Here is a 14,799-nt window from a genome sequence, read left to right as displayed (position 1 = left end):
ATATAGCACATTTTCTTTATCTATTCATCAACTGATAGGCATTTAGGTTAGTTCCACAGTTTAGCTATTGTGAATTGTGCTGCTATAGACATTGATGTGGCTGTGTCCCTGTAGAATGCTGTTTTTAAGTCCTTTGGGTATAGACTGAGGAGTGGGATAGCTGGGTCAAATGGTGGTTCCGTTCCCAGTTTTCCAAGGAATCTCTATATTACTTTCCATACTGGCTACACCAATTTGCAGTCCCACCAGCAATGTGAACATACACATCTTAAGAGGTAGAAATAATGATCTCTTTTCAAGTTTTTTTTTTTTTTTTTTTTTTGTGTGTGTGTGTGTGTATGCGGGGTGCTTCTGGGGATTGAACTCAGGGGCACTCAACCACTGAGCCACATCCTCAGCGTATTTTGTATTTTATTTAGAGACAGGGTCTCACTGAGTTGCTTAGCACCTCGCTTTTGCTGAAGTTTTCGAACTCGAGATCTTCCTGTCTCAGCCCCCAGAGCCACTGGGATTACAGGAGTGTGCCACTGCTCCCGCCTTTACATAGTATTTTAAAGGATTCCTTCATGCTATCCTTATTGCTACTCACTCATGGAACTGTAAACTCTTGGGGATAGAACATGCCTGTTTACACTTGTATTTTTCATGTGTCCCTACACAGAGCCTTAGCCACAATGGTTGATTAATAAGTGTTTATTTTATGAATGAATGAATGAATGAAAGAAATACAAAGATGTCTATTTATGGTCAGTATAAACCTAGCTCAAATATAGGTTGACCATGATTAATTTGAAAATCCAGAATCTGAAATGCTCCAAAATCCAAAACATTTGGGGCAACCATATGCCACTGTCACAAGTGATAATTCCACATGACCTCATGTTATAGGTCACAGGCAAAACTAAGGCATGCCAAAATTATCATATAAAACTTCCTTTAGCTTTGTGTATAAGGTGTATTCTCAACACAAATGAATTTTATATTTGGACTTGGCTCCTATTCCCAACATACCTCATTACAGATGTAAATATTCCAAATCTGAAAAATCTAAAGTCCACATCACTTCCACTCTTAAGGATTTCAGATTAAGATACTCAGCCTTAGTATTTAATTGTTCTCAGTAATCATGAGGCAAGAAAAAGTACTTCACAGAAAATAATTGGCCAAGAAAAATAATAGGATGCTTTCTTAAATCTTTGATTAGTTTTATGTCTGAGAGTACATGGATCTGGCTTCAGAGGTGTTAAGTATATTTCTCTCATAGCACTCTGAAATGGAATTTCTACCTCACCTGTGAATTAAATGATTAGATAAATTAATTTAAAAATTTATGTTCTGTAAATGTAACTGGTTTCTTTTTCTTTGCTTTTCCAAAATATTTGAGTGTGCTTAAGGGGAATGCTGAAGGTGGTTTTGTTTTTGAAAGTATCTTGTTAAAATATATGGTCTTGAGAAAGCATAAACAGGAATACTGGGAGGGAGCAGAACCAGGCGGTGTGTGATTTGTTGTTGGAGTTTCAAAGCTTTTCTGTTCTTTGTTTGACAGAACATTTTCTGTGAATTTAACAAAATACAAAAGCCACACCTGACTGTCTTAAAGGATGCCTGTATTTAAATAGAGAAGTTGCTTTTATGACTAAAAGGAACAAATCATATAAAAAGAAAATGAAATGTTCCACGTACATAATATGGTGTCAGGTAATTGTAAAGATTTTCCCCCCTCAATTTCCACTTACTGCCCTCCCTCTGTGTCTCTTTTATGAGGGGAAAATTATTCTGATGCTCATCACCCTGGTCTTTATAGTGTATAGTCTTTGTTGTGAATAATGAGTTGAATTAAGGTCTTACTTTGTCATAGGTCTGAGGAGAATGTTCACTTCTTTTGGAACTGACCACGGACGCTATATTAGTCAGCTTTTTGATACTATTAAAAAATACCAAAGATAATTAACTTAGAAAAGATTTATTTTGGCTTTCAGTTTTGGAGGTTCTAGTCCATGATCTAGTTGGCTGTTGCTTTGGCTCTGTGGTAAGGCTGCATATCATGGCAAGAGCCTGTGGTGGATGGAGCAAAACCACTCACCCCATCAGGAGCCAGGGAGTGAAGAGGAAGAGACAGGGTGTCCCATTGTCCCTTCAATGGTATACCCTCAGTGACCTAAAAACTTGTGGTAGGCCCAATCTCTTAAAAGTTGCACCTTTCCCAATAGTGCCACACTGGGGACCAAGCCTTTATCACATGGGTGCATTCAAAAATCCAAACTACAGCAGGTACTAGGAGATATATGTTACTTTTACTACTCAGGAGTTATTGATACATCCTAAAACTTTGTGGGGAGAAGGGAATAGCAGCTTTTATGCCATCAGGCTCCTACTTTATTAGTTAGCGTGAGTGCAAAATGGGCCGATCTCATGCCCAAGGGAGACAGCATTAGATCTGATGATCTAGTAGGATAACTTCTGACCCTCAAAGACTCTGTGCTTATGAACAGCTGCCAGGGAACTCAGCAGCATGCACATGAACTCCAGGCCAGCTTCCCCAGAGCAGGCTGGCTCCCTGTGGTTTTTCTTTTTCCTCACAGCAGGCTTCCAGGGCTTTTTCTCTTACTAATTGCCACCACTAGTTCTGTTCAGTCCCTGAAGATAAGCACGTAGGCCTTTTTTATTTTAAGGCTTTACTGTTAAAAAAAAATAGTAGCAATAGGAAATCAGAAAAGTCTCAGACTTTATTCCCTCTAGAAGCCCTTTGAGACATAGCATTTATTCCTTATGTTGGGCGTTCTTTTCTTTCAATCTTCTTCCCCTGTCTCTAGTTTGCTCTTAAGGAAGCCTCATTCCCAGCACGTAGGCTTGATGATGCAGGAAGTGCTGAGTGGTTCATAATTCCCTGTTTCAGCCTGGGAGAATGAATCTCTGAGGATGTCCCAGGAGAACTGGGCTCTGAGACATACTGGGCATTTTCCTCAATGTCTTTATTTTCTTTAGCAATACAAAGAATAGTTTCTCATCTGGTGTAAAGTTTACACTGGGCCTTCCTTTCCCCAAATCCAGCTTAAATCGTAACTGCTCTGGACTGTGCCAAGGTATGATTTGCCCATGCATGAATTCACTGTTATTATTTGATTAGTAAAGATCATTTGATGAGTAAAGAGGGATGGTGAGTTGACCTGGCAGCTGAAAGCCTCAGGCACATCCATGCCAGCTTGTTTCCTTTGTAAGCTGACTTCAGATGACATCTTTTGCTTTTTGGAAAACAATATCCCAGACATGAAATAAGAAACTGTGAGTCACATAATAAATATAATACTAGGTTTGTGCCATGGCTGCTTTTCGAGTATTGTATTTTAGTTCTTGGTTAATTATCTGTTTGCTACAAAAATTGGCAGTCCTGGCTCTCCTCTCCAATGTAAACAAAATAATATTGTTAAATTCCTTTGCTGCTTATTGCCATAATAGTAGAATTTTATTTTCTGATTCAAATTCTATATAGTTTTAAAGTAGGAAGTTTTCAGGAAAGCTTTTTCTAATGATCAGAGTCAGTTTTTCCTTGTAATAAATCTAAAGAAGATGGAAACAAAATGTTCGTTTTGAAAGTAAACAAGCTCCTGTCAACATCAGGAAGAACAGTAACTGAAGAAGAATTTCAGAAAGAGGTCTTTTCATCAGCCATGACATATCAGGCTGATATGTCAGTCCAGGGTCTAGACTTTGACTCTGGCAGTTCTGAAATTTGACTACTTCAGTTTACTGAGCATTGAGCATACTCAAGGGTAGTGACTGCAGTTAGCTGATAAGTACATTCTCTCCTCTGCATCCGTCAATATGAGAAGCCAAGTGATAATTAGAAGTTTGTTTGGTGAGACTAGCATCAGAGCCAAAGGGAGCTGGAGATGGTCTGAGTGGCTTGTGTCATACAGCCTGTATATCCTCCCCACTGCAGATGGTGTGGTGGAGCAGAGACCATTGCTCCTCCTTTTGAATAGCAAGCCTGCCTCTCTTGCCAGCCCAGTGCATGTCACTGAGTGTGAATAGCCTCTTGTTAGAACACAAACCCCTCTGAGTTTTGAGCAGAGGAGAGTTCTGGGAGACAAGATGGTACATGCATTGACTAGCTTGTTCTCCTAGTGTTTCCTGTTCCTGCAAGTTCTCTTCCTTTCTTTTTGGGTGTTCACCACCATCTTTAGCCCCAAGGGCATATTGGTGCCTCTAAAACACGGGCCAGACAAAGGCAAAGATTGGGCCTCTGTTCTCAGCATAGCTGAAATAGGCTGGAATAGTCAGTGGATATCTTATTAATGTTAACAGAAAGATAAAAGATAATGAATGTGTGCCCAAACTGCAAAAGCACCCAGCTGATGATTGATAGATCTCTGTGTCTGAGCTTGGTGCAAAAGGTCAGGAAATCTAAGCAAACTGTTAATAATGACCAGGCTAAAAAGTGACTTTATCTTCTAAAGTGATGTGTTTTCAGAATGCTGCTTTTTTTTTTTTTTTCAAGGCATCTTTATTTCAGTCAGGCAGCTATAATTGAATAGCTCACACATCCCTTATCAGCCTGTTTTGCTTTTGCACGTGACTTTGTTTTAACAGATTTTGTTTTTATACATTTCATTTTTAGAGTTGTACCATTTCTGACAATGTCCTCAAATTCTGGGGGCACTGCACAAGTCTCAAATGTACTGATTACAACATAAGTGTGCCAGAGTCACAGGAATGACTTCTTTTTATGGCTGGTTTAGAATAACATTATGAAAGCATTTAAAAATATTCAACTTTTTCCAGTCAATTGTAGCCATTGTTTTTTTTTAAAAGTTTACTTATTTATTTACTCTAATTTGTTATACATGACAGCAGAAGGCATTTCAATTCATAGTCCACATATAGAGCACAATTTTTCATGTCTCTGGTTGTACACAAAGTAGTTACACCATTCGTGTCTTTATACATGTACTTAGGGTAATGATGTTCATCTCATTCCAGGGTCTTTCCTACCCTCATGGCCCCTCCCTTCCCTTTGCCCTATTTAGAGTTTGTCTAATCCTCCCATGTGTAGCTATTGTTTTGTTTTTTTTGATAATCCTTTTTTTTTTTTTAAGTTGTCCATGAAGCTTTTGTTTTATTTATTTATATGTGGTGCTAAGGATTGAACTCAGGGCCTCACACATGCCAGGCAAGCACTGTACCACTGAGCCACAACTCTAGCCCATAGCCATTGTTTTTGATAGTCAAATAATTTCATCTTTGGTCAATCAGAGCTTATTTATGTGGTTCTTACGTCCTTTTGACATGACCCTGTTAATCTGGGAGCACTTCCTTCCTTTCTGAGTTCATCAAGATGTTTCAGGCTCTCCTGCTTTTTTTCTGGTCCAGATATGGAATCAGTCACTCTTGAAAAGAGCCTTTGTTCTTTTTAGTGGGGAATGGTATTTAGGTGCTGGGATGTTCATTGCTGCTGAATTGTCTGACCTTCTAAATCGATCCAGTGGATATATTTATTTTTGGAAAAGGAAAAAATGAGTTCATGCCAGTGATTTCAATTTAAATATTGTTGTAGTATTTTAAAGAAAACTGGTTTCTTTGTTGTATACTTAAATTTTCTGTCACACTGAAAAATCTTGGCTCTATTTGACACTAATGTAATTATCTGTTTGCTTTATTCTATAGTGTATATAAGTTTAAAATACCAATATTATTCATAATAATAATGATACTCCTGAATGAAATTAATATTTTCTTTCAGCTCTATTTGCTCTTGGAATATATACCACTGTCAATGAAAGTCATATTATGTTCTAAATCAATTATTTTTTCTGTATTCTTATACTATCAATGGCTGTTTAGTTAGGATCATTTGCTTTCATTCATTTTTGAGACTTTAGAGTCTTCTTTATAAATTTTATTAATATTGTTAATGTTATTCCACAGTCAAAACTATATAAGGCAGGGCTGGGGCTGGGACTAGGCAGTAGCACACTTGCCTGGCATGTGTGAGGCACTGGGTTCGATTCTCAGCACTGCATATAAATAAAATACAGGTCTATCAACAACTAAAAAAATATTGAAAAAAACTACATAAGGCAAATCCAAAGAAAGCTCAGCTTTTCATTCCAATCTTCACACTGTACCCCCTCCCAGTTTTTAAATTTCACTTTTGGTTTATTGAACTAGTGTTTCTGTTTCCAAAGAATAGCAAATACAAATATCTTTATACCCCACCCTTTTCTTCCTCATTCATTTTTGTGGTAAATATTCCATTGTTTTAAGAATGGCTTTTTTCTTTTTAACAGCAAGGATGGTTAATCTTAGCTCAGAACTAATGAAGCTCTGGAGAGATGAAGAACCACTTCTTTTAAAAACTGCTCTTCAATGAGAACACTTTTCCAAAGGTCCATTTTTTTTTCTAAGAGAAATAATCATTTAAAAAAGTGTGTTTTTTTTTTCCTTTAAAAACCACATTTTCCATGCCTCTCTAAGCTGCCAGGAAAGAGTTTAACGCAATTTGGGGGGAAGATTGTACTTCACCATCTGTCAGCTTCAATGCCACGCTGCCAGATTTGTCCTGTGGCGGACTGACCTTCGGTTCCAAGGTTGCTTAGATGAGGTGGGCACTGGCAGCTTGCTGGTGTTCTGCACCTGAGGCTGGCTCCCTTTGGAGCCCTCTCCAATCCTCTCTCCTGGGAGAAGCGCGGAAAACTGTTTTTGGTCTCCTTGCGGTCCCGGATTCCCTGACGCCCGGGCTACCGGCTCCAGGGCGGGGGCTGCCCCGCCTGCGCACAGCGATGCTGGGATTGGGGGCGGGAGCGCCGCCTTCTTCTCCCGCTCACTGGCTCCCGCCCCCCCTCCCTCCCCGCCCCAAGCCCTTTCCTGCTTCAGCTGTGCTGGCTCCGCACTGCAGATGCCCGCGCCTCCCGATGCTCGGCGGCTCCCAAGGTGCTCTCAGGTCCTCTCGATCCCTGGAGGGCTGGTTGCTGCTCCTAGGCACCCTCGTCAGCTTGGACTCACTGAGCTCTGCGCCTGAAGCCGCTACCCCGACGAGGCAGCGGGGACCGAGGAGGACAGCCGCGGTGCTGGATCCCGGGGTGCTCTTGGATGCGGCAGGACAAGCTGACCGGCTCCCTGAGACGCGGGGGGAGATGCCTGAAGCGACAGAGTGGTGGCGGCGGTGGCGTGGGCACCATCCTGAGCAATGTGCTCAAGAAGCGCAGCTGCATTTCGCGGACCGCGCCCCGGCTGCTCTGCACCCTGGAGCCGGGTGAGGACCCGGGGCTGCAGATGGGGCGCTGGAAAGTAGCGTGGCGCCCTGGAGCCGGTGCGGCTTGCACCCTAGCCTCCGCTGGACTCCGCTTAGGCCAGGCGCTGTGGCTTGGTGCTGGCGGAGCTCGGTCGGCCTGGGAGGGCACAGTGCGTGGACCAGGGCCTGGGCACCAGCAGTGCCTCCTGAGACGCGAAGAATGGGCTGCTCCCGCCCGCTGACCCCCACCCCGCGGCCTGTGAGCCGGCCTCCTGCGCGAGGTGGGGAGGTGCGGGAGGCTGCCCCCGCGATCAGAGGCTGCGCCACCTATTGTGCTCCGGGCTCGCAGGAAGCCAGACCTTGAAAGAGGTGTGTGGGGTGTAGAAAGGCACAGGGTTGACACCAGAGGTCGGAGGGGAAGGCTGCGACTGCGAAGCAAAAATCGAATATATGCTTTCCTGAGTGTGCCTGTAATGAGTCCCAGGGTCAGCCTGTATGAACCCTCTAATTTGAGCCTTGGTGGGGAGCAGACAGGAGATCCTTGATGTAGGTAAGGTTTGGGAGCACGCCTGGCCGTGGTAGGATAGGCCCTTTCTGCCAACAGCCTGTGTTTACACATCCCTGCTTCTCCAGGCTGCATAACTCGGCGTCAGCTCCACCACCCAGCGTCCCTCCCGGGCGTTTTAAGAGGCTGGCGCTGCCAGCTGAGTGCAAAGGGAGCCAGCTGTACTCGCAACGGTGCTTGGCGCTCACCTTTCCCTGGAGTGGCCCGGGCTGGGCTCCAAGAGTGTTGGTCATCTCCACTGCCCGCCCCTCAGCGACTGCTGGGACCTGTTATCAGCCAGTTGTGGGGGATTCAGCCCAGGCTCTAAGTCCCAAAGGATGGAAAGCATTGCTGCCTTCCGAACCTCGTGGTTTCTTTGTTTTCCTCCCCACGGAAGTGTCTAGTTGCAGAAATTGTAGTATTTATTCGTCATCTTCTTTTACCTCTCTTTAAAAAGGAAAAAAAACTCCTTCCCATGTTAAAAGTGTTTTATATTTCTGAATCCTGAACAGCTGTGATTATCAGATGAAACTTAAACCTTCTTTCCTCCTTTATTCAGTTAGAAGAAAAGGGGGTGAAAATGACCTGATTTAAGCTTTTGTATGCAGGCGGCAGATGATCAATTCCACCTAAATTCTCTGACTCATTTTTGATTATGGGAAAATAGTTGTGGTTTTGGCTAACCAACTCCTGCTGGGTTTCAGCTTGGAAAGGCAATCTGTATGACGCCCAGCAGGTGCTCCAGAAAAGTCAGAGGAGGAGGATATTTGGTCAAACACGTTAAGAAATCCTGCAGTTTTAGGGCAGCAGGAATAAGTCAGCTTGGGACTGACTTATTGGTCTTAATTGCAGTAAAACAAACGTAATGATTATACACTCCTCCCTTCAGCACCCCGCTTCTGGACAGCACCCTCCCAACACAGTTTTGTTTATTAAAATGCCTTTGGAGCTAGAGGCACTCTTGGACTTCATTTAAATCATCTTACAGAGATGAGAATCAGTTGGGTACTTAATTTTTCTCCGAAGAAGAAAATCATCTATCCAGGCAGAGTGTGGTTTTGACCCCAAAGCTTTGAAGAGAAATATCAAGGCATTGATATTTCTACCGTAGCTTGACTTTAGAAATCTAGGTCCCAGGGCTGGGGTTGTGGCTCAGGGCAGAGCTCTCACCTAGCACACGCGAGGCCCTGGGTTCGATCCTCAGCACCACATAAAAAAAAAAAAAAGATATTGTGTCCAACTAAAAGCTAAATATTAAAAAAGAAAGAAAAAAAAAAAAAAAAAAAGAAAAAGAAATCTAGGTCCCAATACCGTGTATCCACAGCACTCTTCCAGGGCTCCAAGAAGAACATCTGCATCCTGTCATGGACTTGGGAAAATCAGATACATCTCTTTCCTGATTCTTGTCTCCAAGATTTGTCCTTTAAAAGACCAATCTACTTTGTTATTACTCTTACTATATTTTATAAATTCTGAAGATTGTTCCTATTCATACCACCCCTCAGCATTGAAAATGTGTAGATTTTCAACATGCCTAACCTGCAACCAATAACTTGTAGGCAAAAATATAATTTGATTTTTGTAATTTATAAAACTGAATGTTATTGATGTTTGGTATTTCTTGGACTTAAAAGCAATGTCTTTATTATTATTTTTTAAATTTATACGTGACAGTGGAATGCATTACAAACAATAAGTCTTTAAAAAAGTGATTTAAAAGGTCATGTACTTGATTTTGAAATTGTAGAAAGAGGATTTATAGTATTTTAAGATATGATTTTATTTTTATAGAATTTAAACACGTAATTTCATTTTAATAACAATACATAATTCTAATACAGAATTTTGAATGAAGACCTTTATACCCTTTCCAATTTATTTACTTCTGTTCCATATATTTGGAATTTCTATCAAAGAAGATTATCTAAAGTTGTTGATTATTTGGGATTAGAGTTCAATTATGTGTTTAGTTTGTAGTTTGTAATTTAATACACATAATGTTTTATCTTCAATGAATAAGTCTATCAAGACAGAATTTAAAAAATATAAAAATCTCCATTGGTCTGGAGTTGTGGCTCAGCGTTAGAGCACTTGCCTAAGCATGTGTGAGGCCCTAGGTTCGAGCCTTAGCACCACTTAAAAATAAATAAATAAAACAAAGGTATTGTGTCCAACTACAACTAAAAATAAATATTTAAAAAAACATAAAAATCTCCAAACAGAATTGTTATAATGGATCAAAAGGAAAGGCAATGACATATATGTGTATATTTTTTTTCTTCTTCTTTGCTCCGGTGCTGGGGATTGAACCCAGGGCTTTGGCCATGCCTTGTAAGCGCTCTACCACTGAACTACATCCACAGCCCCATAATATTATTTTATAGCTTTGGTTATTCCACTAAAGTTATCATAATAATCTTAGTCCATTCAAGCATCCTGGAAAAACAAACTCTAAGTAGAGAATTATCTTCCTACCTTTCATTAATATTAATTACACTGTACCTGGAGATTTACAGTTAGCCATCACAACCGTCCTCAGAGATAGACATTATTGTTTTAATTTTAAAGATAAAGGAATTGAGGTTGATACAGGTGAAGCAGTTGGTTTGAGTGTGAGAACCAAGGTTGAATGGAGGTGTGTGTAACTCTAGTCCTGTGGCGCCAGGTTTTGTTTTGTTTTGGCACTATTCCAGGTAGCTGTGGAAACTACCATCCCAGGTGATAAGCTCTATTCTATATTGCCATATGGTATCTTCCTGTTTTAATAATGAATACATTTGCTTTTTATTTTAACAAAATTGGCTATAATTTAGTAAAAATACCTGGTTTTAAAAATTTAAATAATTATTCAGTAGAATCAAGGTTTATTCAGATTTTTGATATAATTTGTCATAGTTTCCATGAATAACAATGATTTACGTATTTTTCTTTTAGGAGTTGATACAAAATTGAAGTTCACTCTTGAGCCATCTTTAGGTCAAAATGGTTTTCAGCAGGTAACTTCATTTTTGCTTTGAATATACTCTTGTTTGGTGGTACCAGTAAGGCACATTGAGATATAGTCTCAAAGTTTGAATATTAGCATATACTTTGATATGCATAGGAAGATGTCAGAGTTTTTTTTTTTTTTTTACCCCTCGGTTTCAAGTAAAATAACTTTTGAAGCTACACATGACAATTTTTGCATTTTCTTTTTTTGGGGGGCACTGGGGATTGAACACAGGCGCACTTAACCACTGAGCCACATCCCAGCTCTTTTTTATATTTTATTTGGGGACAGAGTCTTGCTAAGTTGCTGAGGCTGGCTTTGAAGTTGTGATCCTCCTGCTCCAGTCTTCTGAGCCAGTGGGATTACAGGCCTGTGCCATCATGTCTGGCCAGTTTTGCACTTTCTATAAATGGTAAAATTGTTAATTTTTTTTAGCTTTATTTTATTTATATGTGCTGCTGAGGATCGAACCCAGTGCCTCACACATGCTAGGCGAGTGCTCTACTGCTGAGCCACAACCCCAGCCCTGAAAAAGTTTTAATAACCAAATATTTATTATTCTGAACTCATAGTACATGTTTTGATATATACACTTGTGTGTGTATATGTATATATGTGTGTGTGTACATATATATGTATGTGTGTGCGTGTATGTATATGTATGTATGTGTGTGTGTGTGTATGTATGTGTGTGTGTGTGTGTGTGTGTGTGTATATATATATATATATATATATGTATATATATATATCTCACAACATATATTTTGTTACCAGGGATTGAACCCAGGGGTGATTAACCACAGAGCCACATCCCCACATCCCCAGCCTTTTTTAGTATTTTGTTTATAGACAGGGTCTCGCTGAGTTGCTTAGGGCCTCAGGCCTCAGTAAATTGGTGAGGCTGGCTTTGAACTCACAGTCCTCCTGCCTCAGCCTCCTGCTGGGATTACAGGCATGCACCACTATGCCTGGCACATGTTTTGGTTTTTGAGTTTCCCAATTGTTTGTTTACTGAAAATGGGTCAGAGATGTGTTTAGAGTACCAGAGGTGTGGGTTTTGGGGCAGTCTTATCCCCAGACCCATAACTGCCAGCTGCAAGAAGCTTTATTTATCCTAGTGTGCTGTACTAATTGTATCATACTCTGTGTATGTCAAGATGGAGAAAAGGTTGAAATTGCTTATCCGGGTTGGTATTATTACTTCCCTGATAGCTCTTCTTTGTTCCTAGTGGTATGATGCTCTCAAGGCTGTAGCCAGACTATCAACAGGGATACCAAAGGAATGGAGAAGAAAGGTAAGGTGGATTTGCAAGGCTAAAATACAGAAAGGCTGTCATTCTGTCCTTCAAAACCTCTGGAATGTCAAAAAGTATATTCTAGATTTAGTAATTTGATACTTATTGCTTCATTATTTATGCACGCAGTAAGCAGTTATTGATTATCCATTCTGTATCATGTACTGTTCTAGGTGCTAGGGATGCAGCAGTGAAAACAACAGCAGACTGAAGTTTTTGTCCTGAGGAGCTTACAATGAATAAAATATAAAGTATGTCAGATGGTGACAAGTGCTGTGGATAAAAATAAAACACAGAAAGAAATAAGGAGAGTGTGGGAGAATAGGGGTAAGGAGGTAGAATTTTAAATAGCAAAGTAATGCATGAGTAGAGCCCTGAGGGAGTGAAGAAGTCAGAAATGTAGCTACCTGAGGGAGAACACTCCAGGCTAAGGGAAGAGCCGATGCAAACGCCCTCAGGTGAGAGCATCTCACCTGATACAATCCAAAGCAGAGGGGTGGGGTGGAGCACAGAGGACGAAGTGAGAAGCAATAGGGGAGAGAGTCTTAGAGGTAACAGAAGGGTGGTACACTCTGGCTGGACTTGGGTTTTTTGCTCAGTGTGGAATGGGAAGTTTGAGTAGGGGAGTAACATAATCTGAATTATGTTTCAAAGGGACAGATCTGGTGGCTAACTTGAGAATATGAGAGCCAAGGGCAGAAGGAGGGAGATCAGTTGGAGACTCACAGTAATTCAGGCAACAGATGATTTAGGTTGGGGCAGTGGAGATGGAGAGGAGGGTCAAATTCTAGATATATATTTTGAATACTCAGCTGATATGAAATCCAAGTGGGCTGAATATAATGTATGAAAGGTTTGTCCAGGAGGACTTTAAGATTTTGGCCTGACTGACTGGAAAGGTAGAGAGTTACTGTTTATATAGATGGGAGGATCAGGGGTGCAATACTTTATGATTGTATGTAGAGTTGGGTTGGTGGGAGATTAGCTGTTTGGTTTGGGATCTATTAAAGTTGAGATGCCTATTAGATATCTAACTTGAAGGTATCAAGTGTGCATTTGGACATATGATTCTGATGCTTATGAGTCTGGTTGGAAATACTAATCAATGCTATTCCTGCAAAATCAAGTTAAAATACCAAAACCTGAAATGTGTTCTTAGGATATTAATTTATAAACCTAGTTTTAATACTCCTAGAATTTGAACATTGAAAGTTCCTTAGAATAAATATTTAAAATGGCATTATGAAATGCATTTTGTAGAAGCAGATTTTCTGGGTAAGACAAAGGAGTAAAAATATCCAATGACTCTTTTAAAAAAGTTCTTCATTATGGGAGCCCATCTGTTAGTTTTATGTGTGTGGGAGGGATGATTTAAAGGCAGAGGCCTCCATGGTGAAAAAAAGGCCCCACCACTATGAGTGGCCAAGTGGGTTTTGCCCAAGCATGAAAGTAACTTAGAGCCAAGTAAAGCAAGTTTATAAGAAAATGCAGCGAATCTAATGAAACTGAAATAAAATTCCAAAAAACTCATGGCTTGTTTTCTAATGCTTGGATTGTTACTTGACACATGGTAGGAACTTTACAAATAGTTATTGAAAGAAAAAAATGAAAGGATTCAAAGGTCGCAATTCAGTACAGCAAAAATTTTGATGAGGTTCTTACAGATCTTGACGTACAAGCTTTATCTGGATTAGGAACGGTTCCCATTTTCTTGTCGGATGCAGTAACTATTTTCTAACAAAAGTGAAATTACATATTCTACTTTAGCAACCTTTTTTATTTATGCAATATTTTAGGTTTGGTTGACCTTGGCAGATCATTATTTGCACAGTATAGCCATTGACTGGGATAAAACCATGCGTTTCACTTTCAATGAAAGGAGTAATCCTGATGATGATTCGATGGGAATTCAGATAGTCAAGGTAATGCCCCTGCACTTGGCCTGTAGTTCTAATGTAGAAAAAAGACTCTAAGAGCCAAATGTTTCCTAGATAGAGGATCAAATGGTCTCTACCTTTGGTCCAATGTCTTTGTATTTTCTGCGTCTTTGTTTTATTAGTTAATAGCTTTTTTTTTTTTTAAAGGGGAAACTCAACTATGCCTTATTTTCATCAATTTAAATGTTGCTGGTAAGAAGAAAATGCTTGTGAATGAATGAGCTTCCACTCATATTCAATTTGTTTATCTTCATCACATGATAGGAGATTGAATTTCCTTTTTTAGTTTTTCCCCTCTAGCATAGGTTAGTGCTTTGCTAAACTGAGTTTTACATAAAAGGCACTGATTGGAGAAACTTAAAGTTTCATAGTAGAATCATTTGGCTCTTATTAGGGTCTTTGATAGTTTCTTAACTGTTAATTTATAGAGATAGTTAGAGTTGACTGATGGGTCTACCTTAAATCGGATGGTTACAGGTTCAAGCAAGCTGTAGAGGCAGCTGTGGTTCACCTACCTGTGTTATTGCAGTTGATTAGAGCCTGGTGCTCAAAGCACCAGGATGCTGATTCCACTCGATTCCAGAATAATCCTCTTATATAAGGCTCTAGCACATGCTTTTTGATTTTTTTTATGAGTGCATTACAGTGTGATACTAAGCTGGGATTTTAAAAGGATGGTTGTTTCATCTAATTTTTGGCTGCTACAAGATAGCTAATGTTTTGGCATATTTGAGTATATTTTTTAAAGGAGGAAGTACTAACTGAAGTGAGCAACTTTCTAACCTAACTTGATCTATTTCAGA

The 14,799-nt window shown here is 40.1% G+C and overlaps 1 protein-coding gene across 2 annotated transcripts in view; it reads left to right on the top strand.

The window, feature by feature from the left end:
- Tbc1d30 (TBC1 domain family member 30) overlaps nucleotides 1-14,799 on the top strand; it is an 87,904-nt gene that overhangs the window by 37,941 nt on the left and 35,164 nt on the right. The window contains exons 1-4 of one of the 2 annotated variants that reach the window (XM_027928534.2): nucleotides 7,090-7,252; nucleotides 10,710-10,771; nucleotides 11,994-12,059; nucleotides 13,856-13,981. In XM_027928534.2, coding sequence (XP_027784335.2) covers nucleotides 7,090-7,252; nucleotides 10,710-10,771; nucleotides 11,994-12,059; nucleotides 13,856-13,981 — 417 coding nt within the window. Of the gene's footprint in view, nucleotides 1-7,089; nucleotides 7,253-10,709; nucleotides 10,772-11,993; nucleotides 12,060-13,855; nucleotides 13,982-14,799 lie in introns of those variants that run through there. The other variant, XM_027928524.2, reaches the window with a different exon arrangement.

This window comes from Marmota flaviventris, chromosome 3, assembly GCF_047511675.1.
Source record: "Marmota flaviventris isolate mMarFla1 chromosome 3, mMarFla1.hap1, whole genome shotgun sequence".
In the NCBI taxonomy this organism is placed as follows: Eukaryota; Metazoa; Chordata; class Mammalia; order Rodentia; family Sciuridae; genus Marmota; species Marmota flaviventris.
The sequence above is the reverse complement of the archived record's forward strand: the minus strand, read 5'-3'. Positions and strand labels throughout refer to the sequence as shown.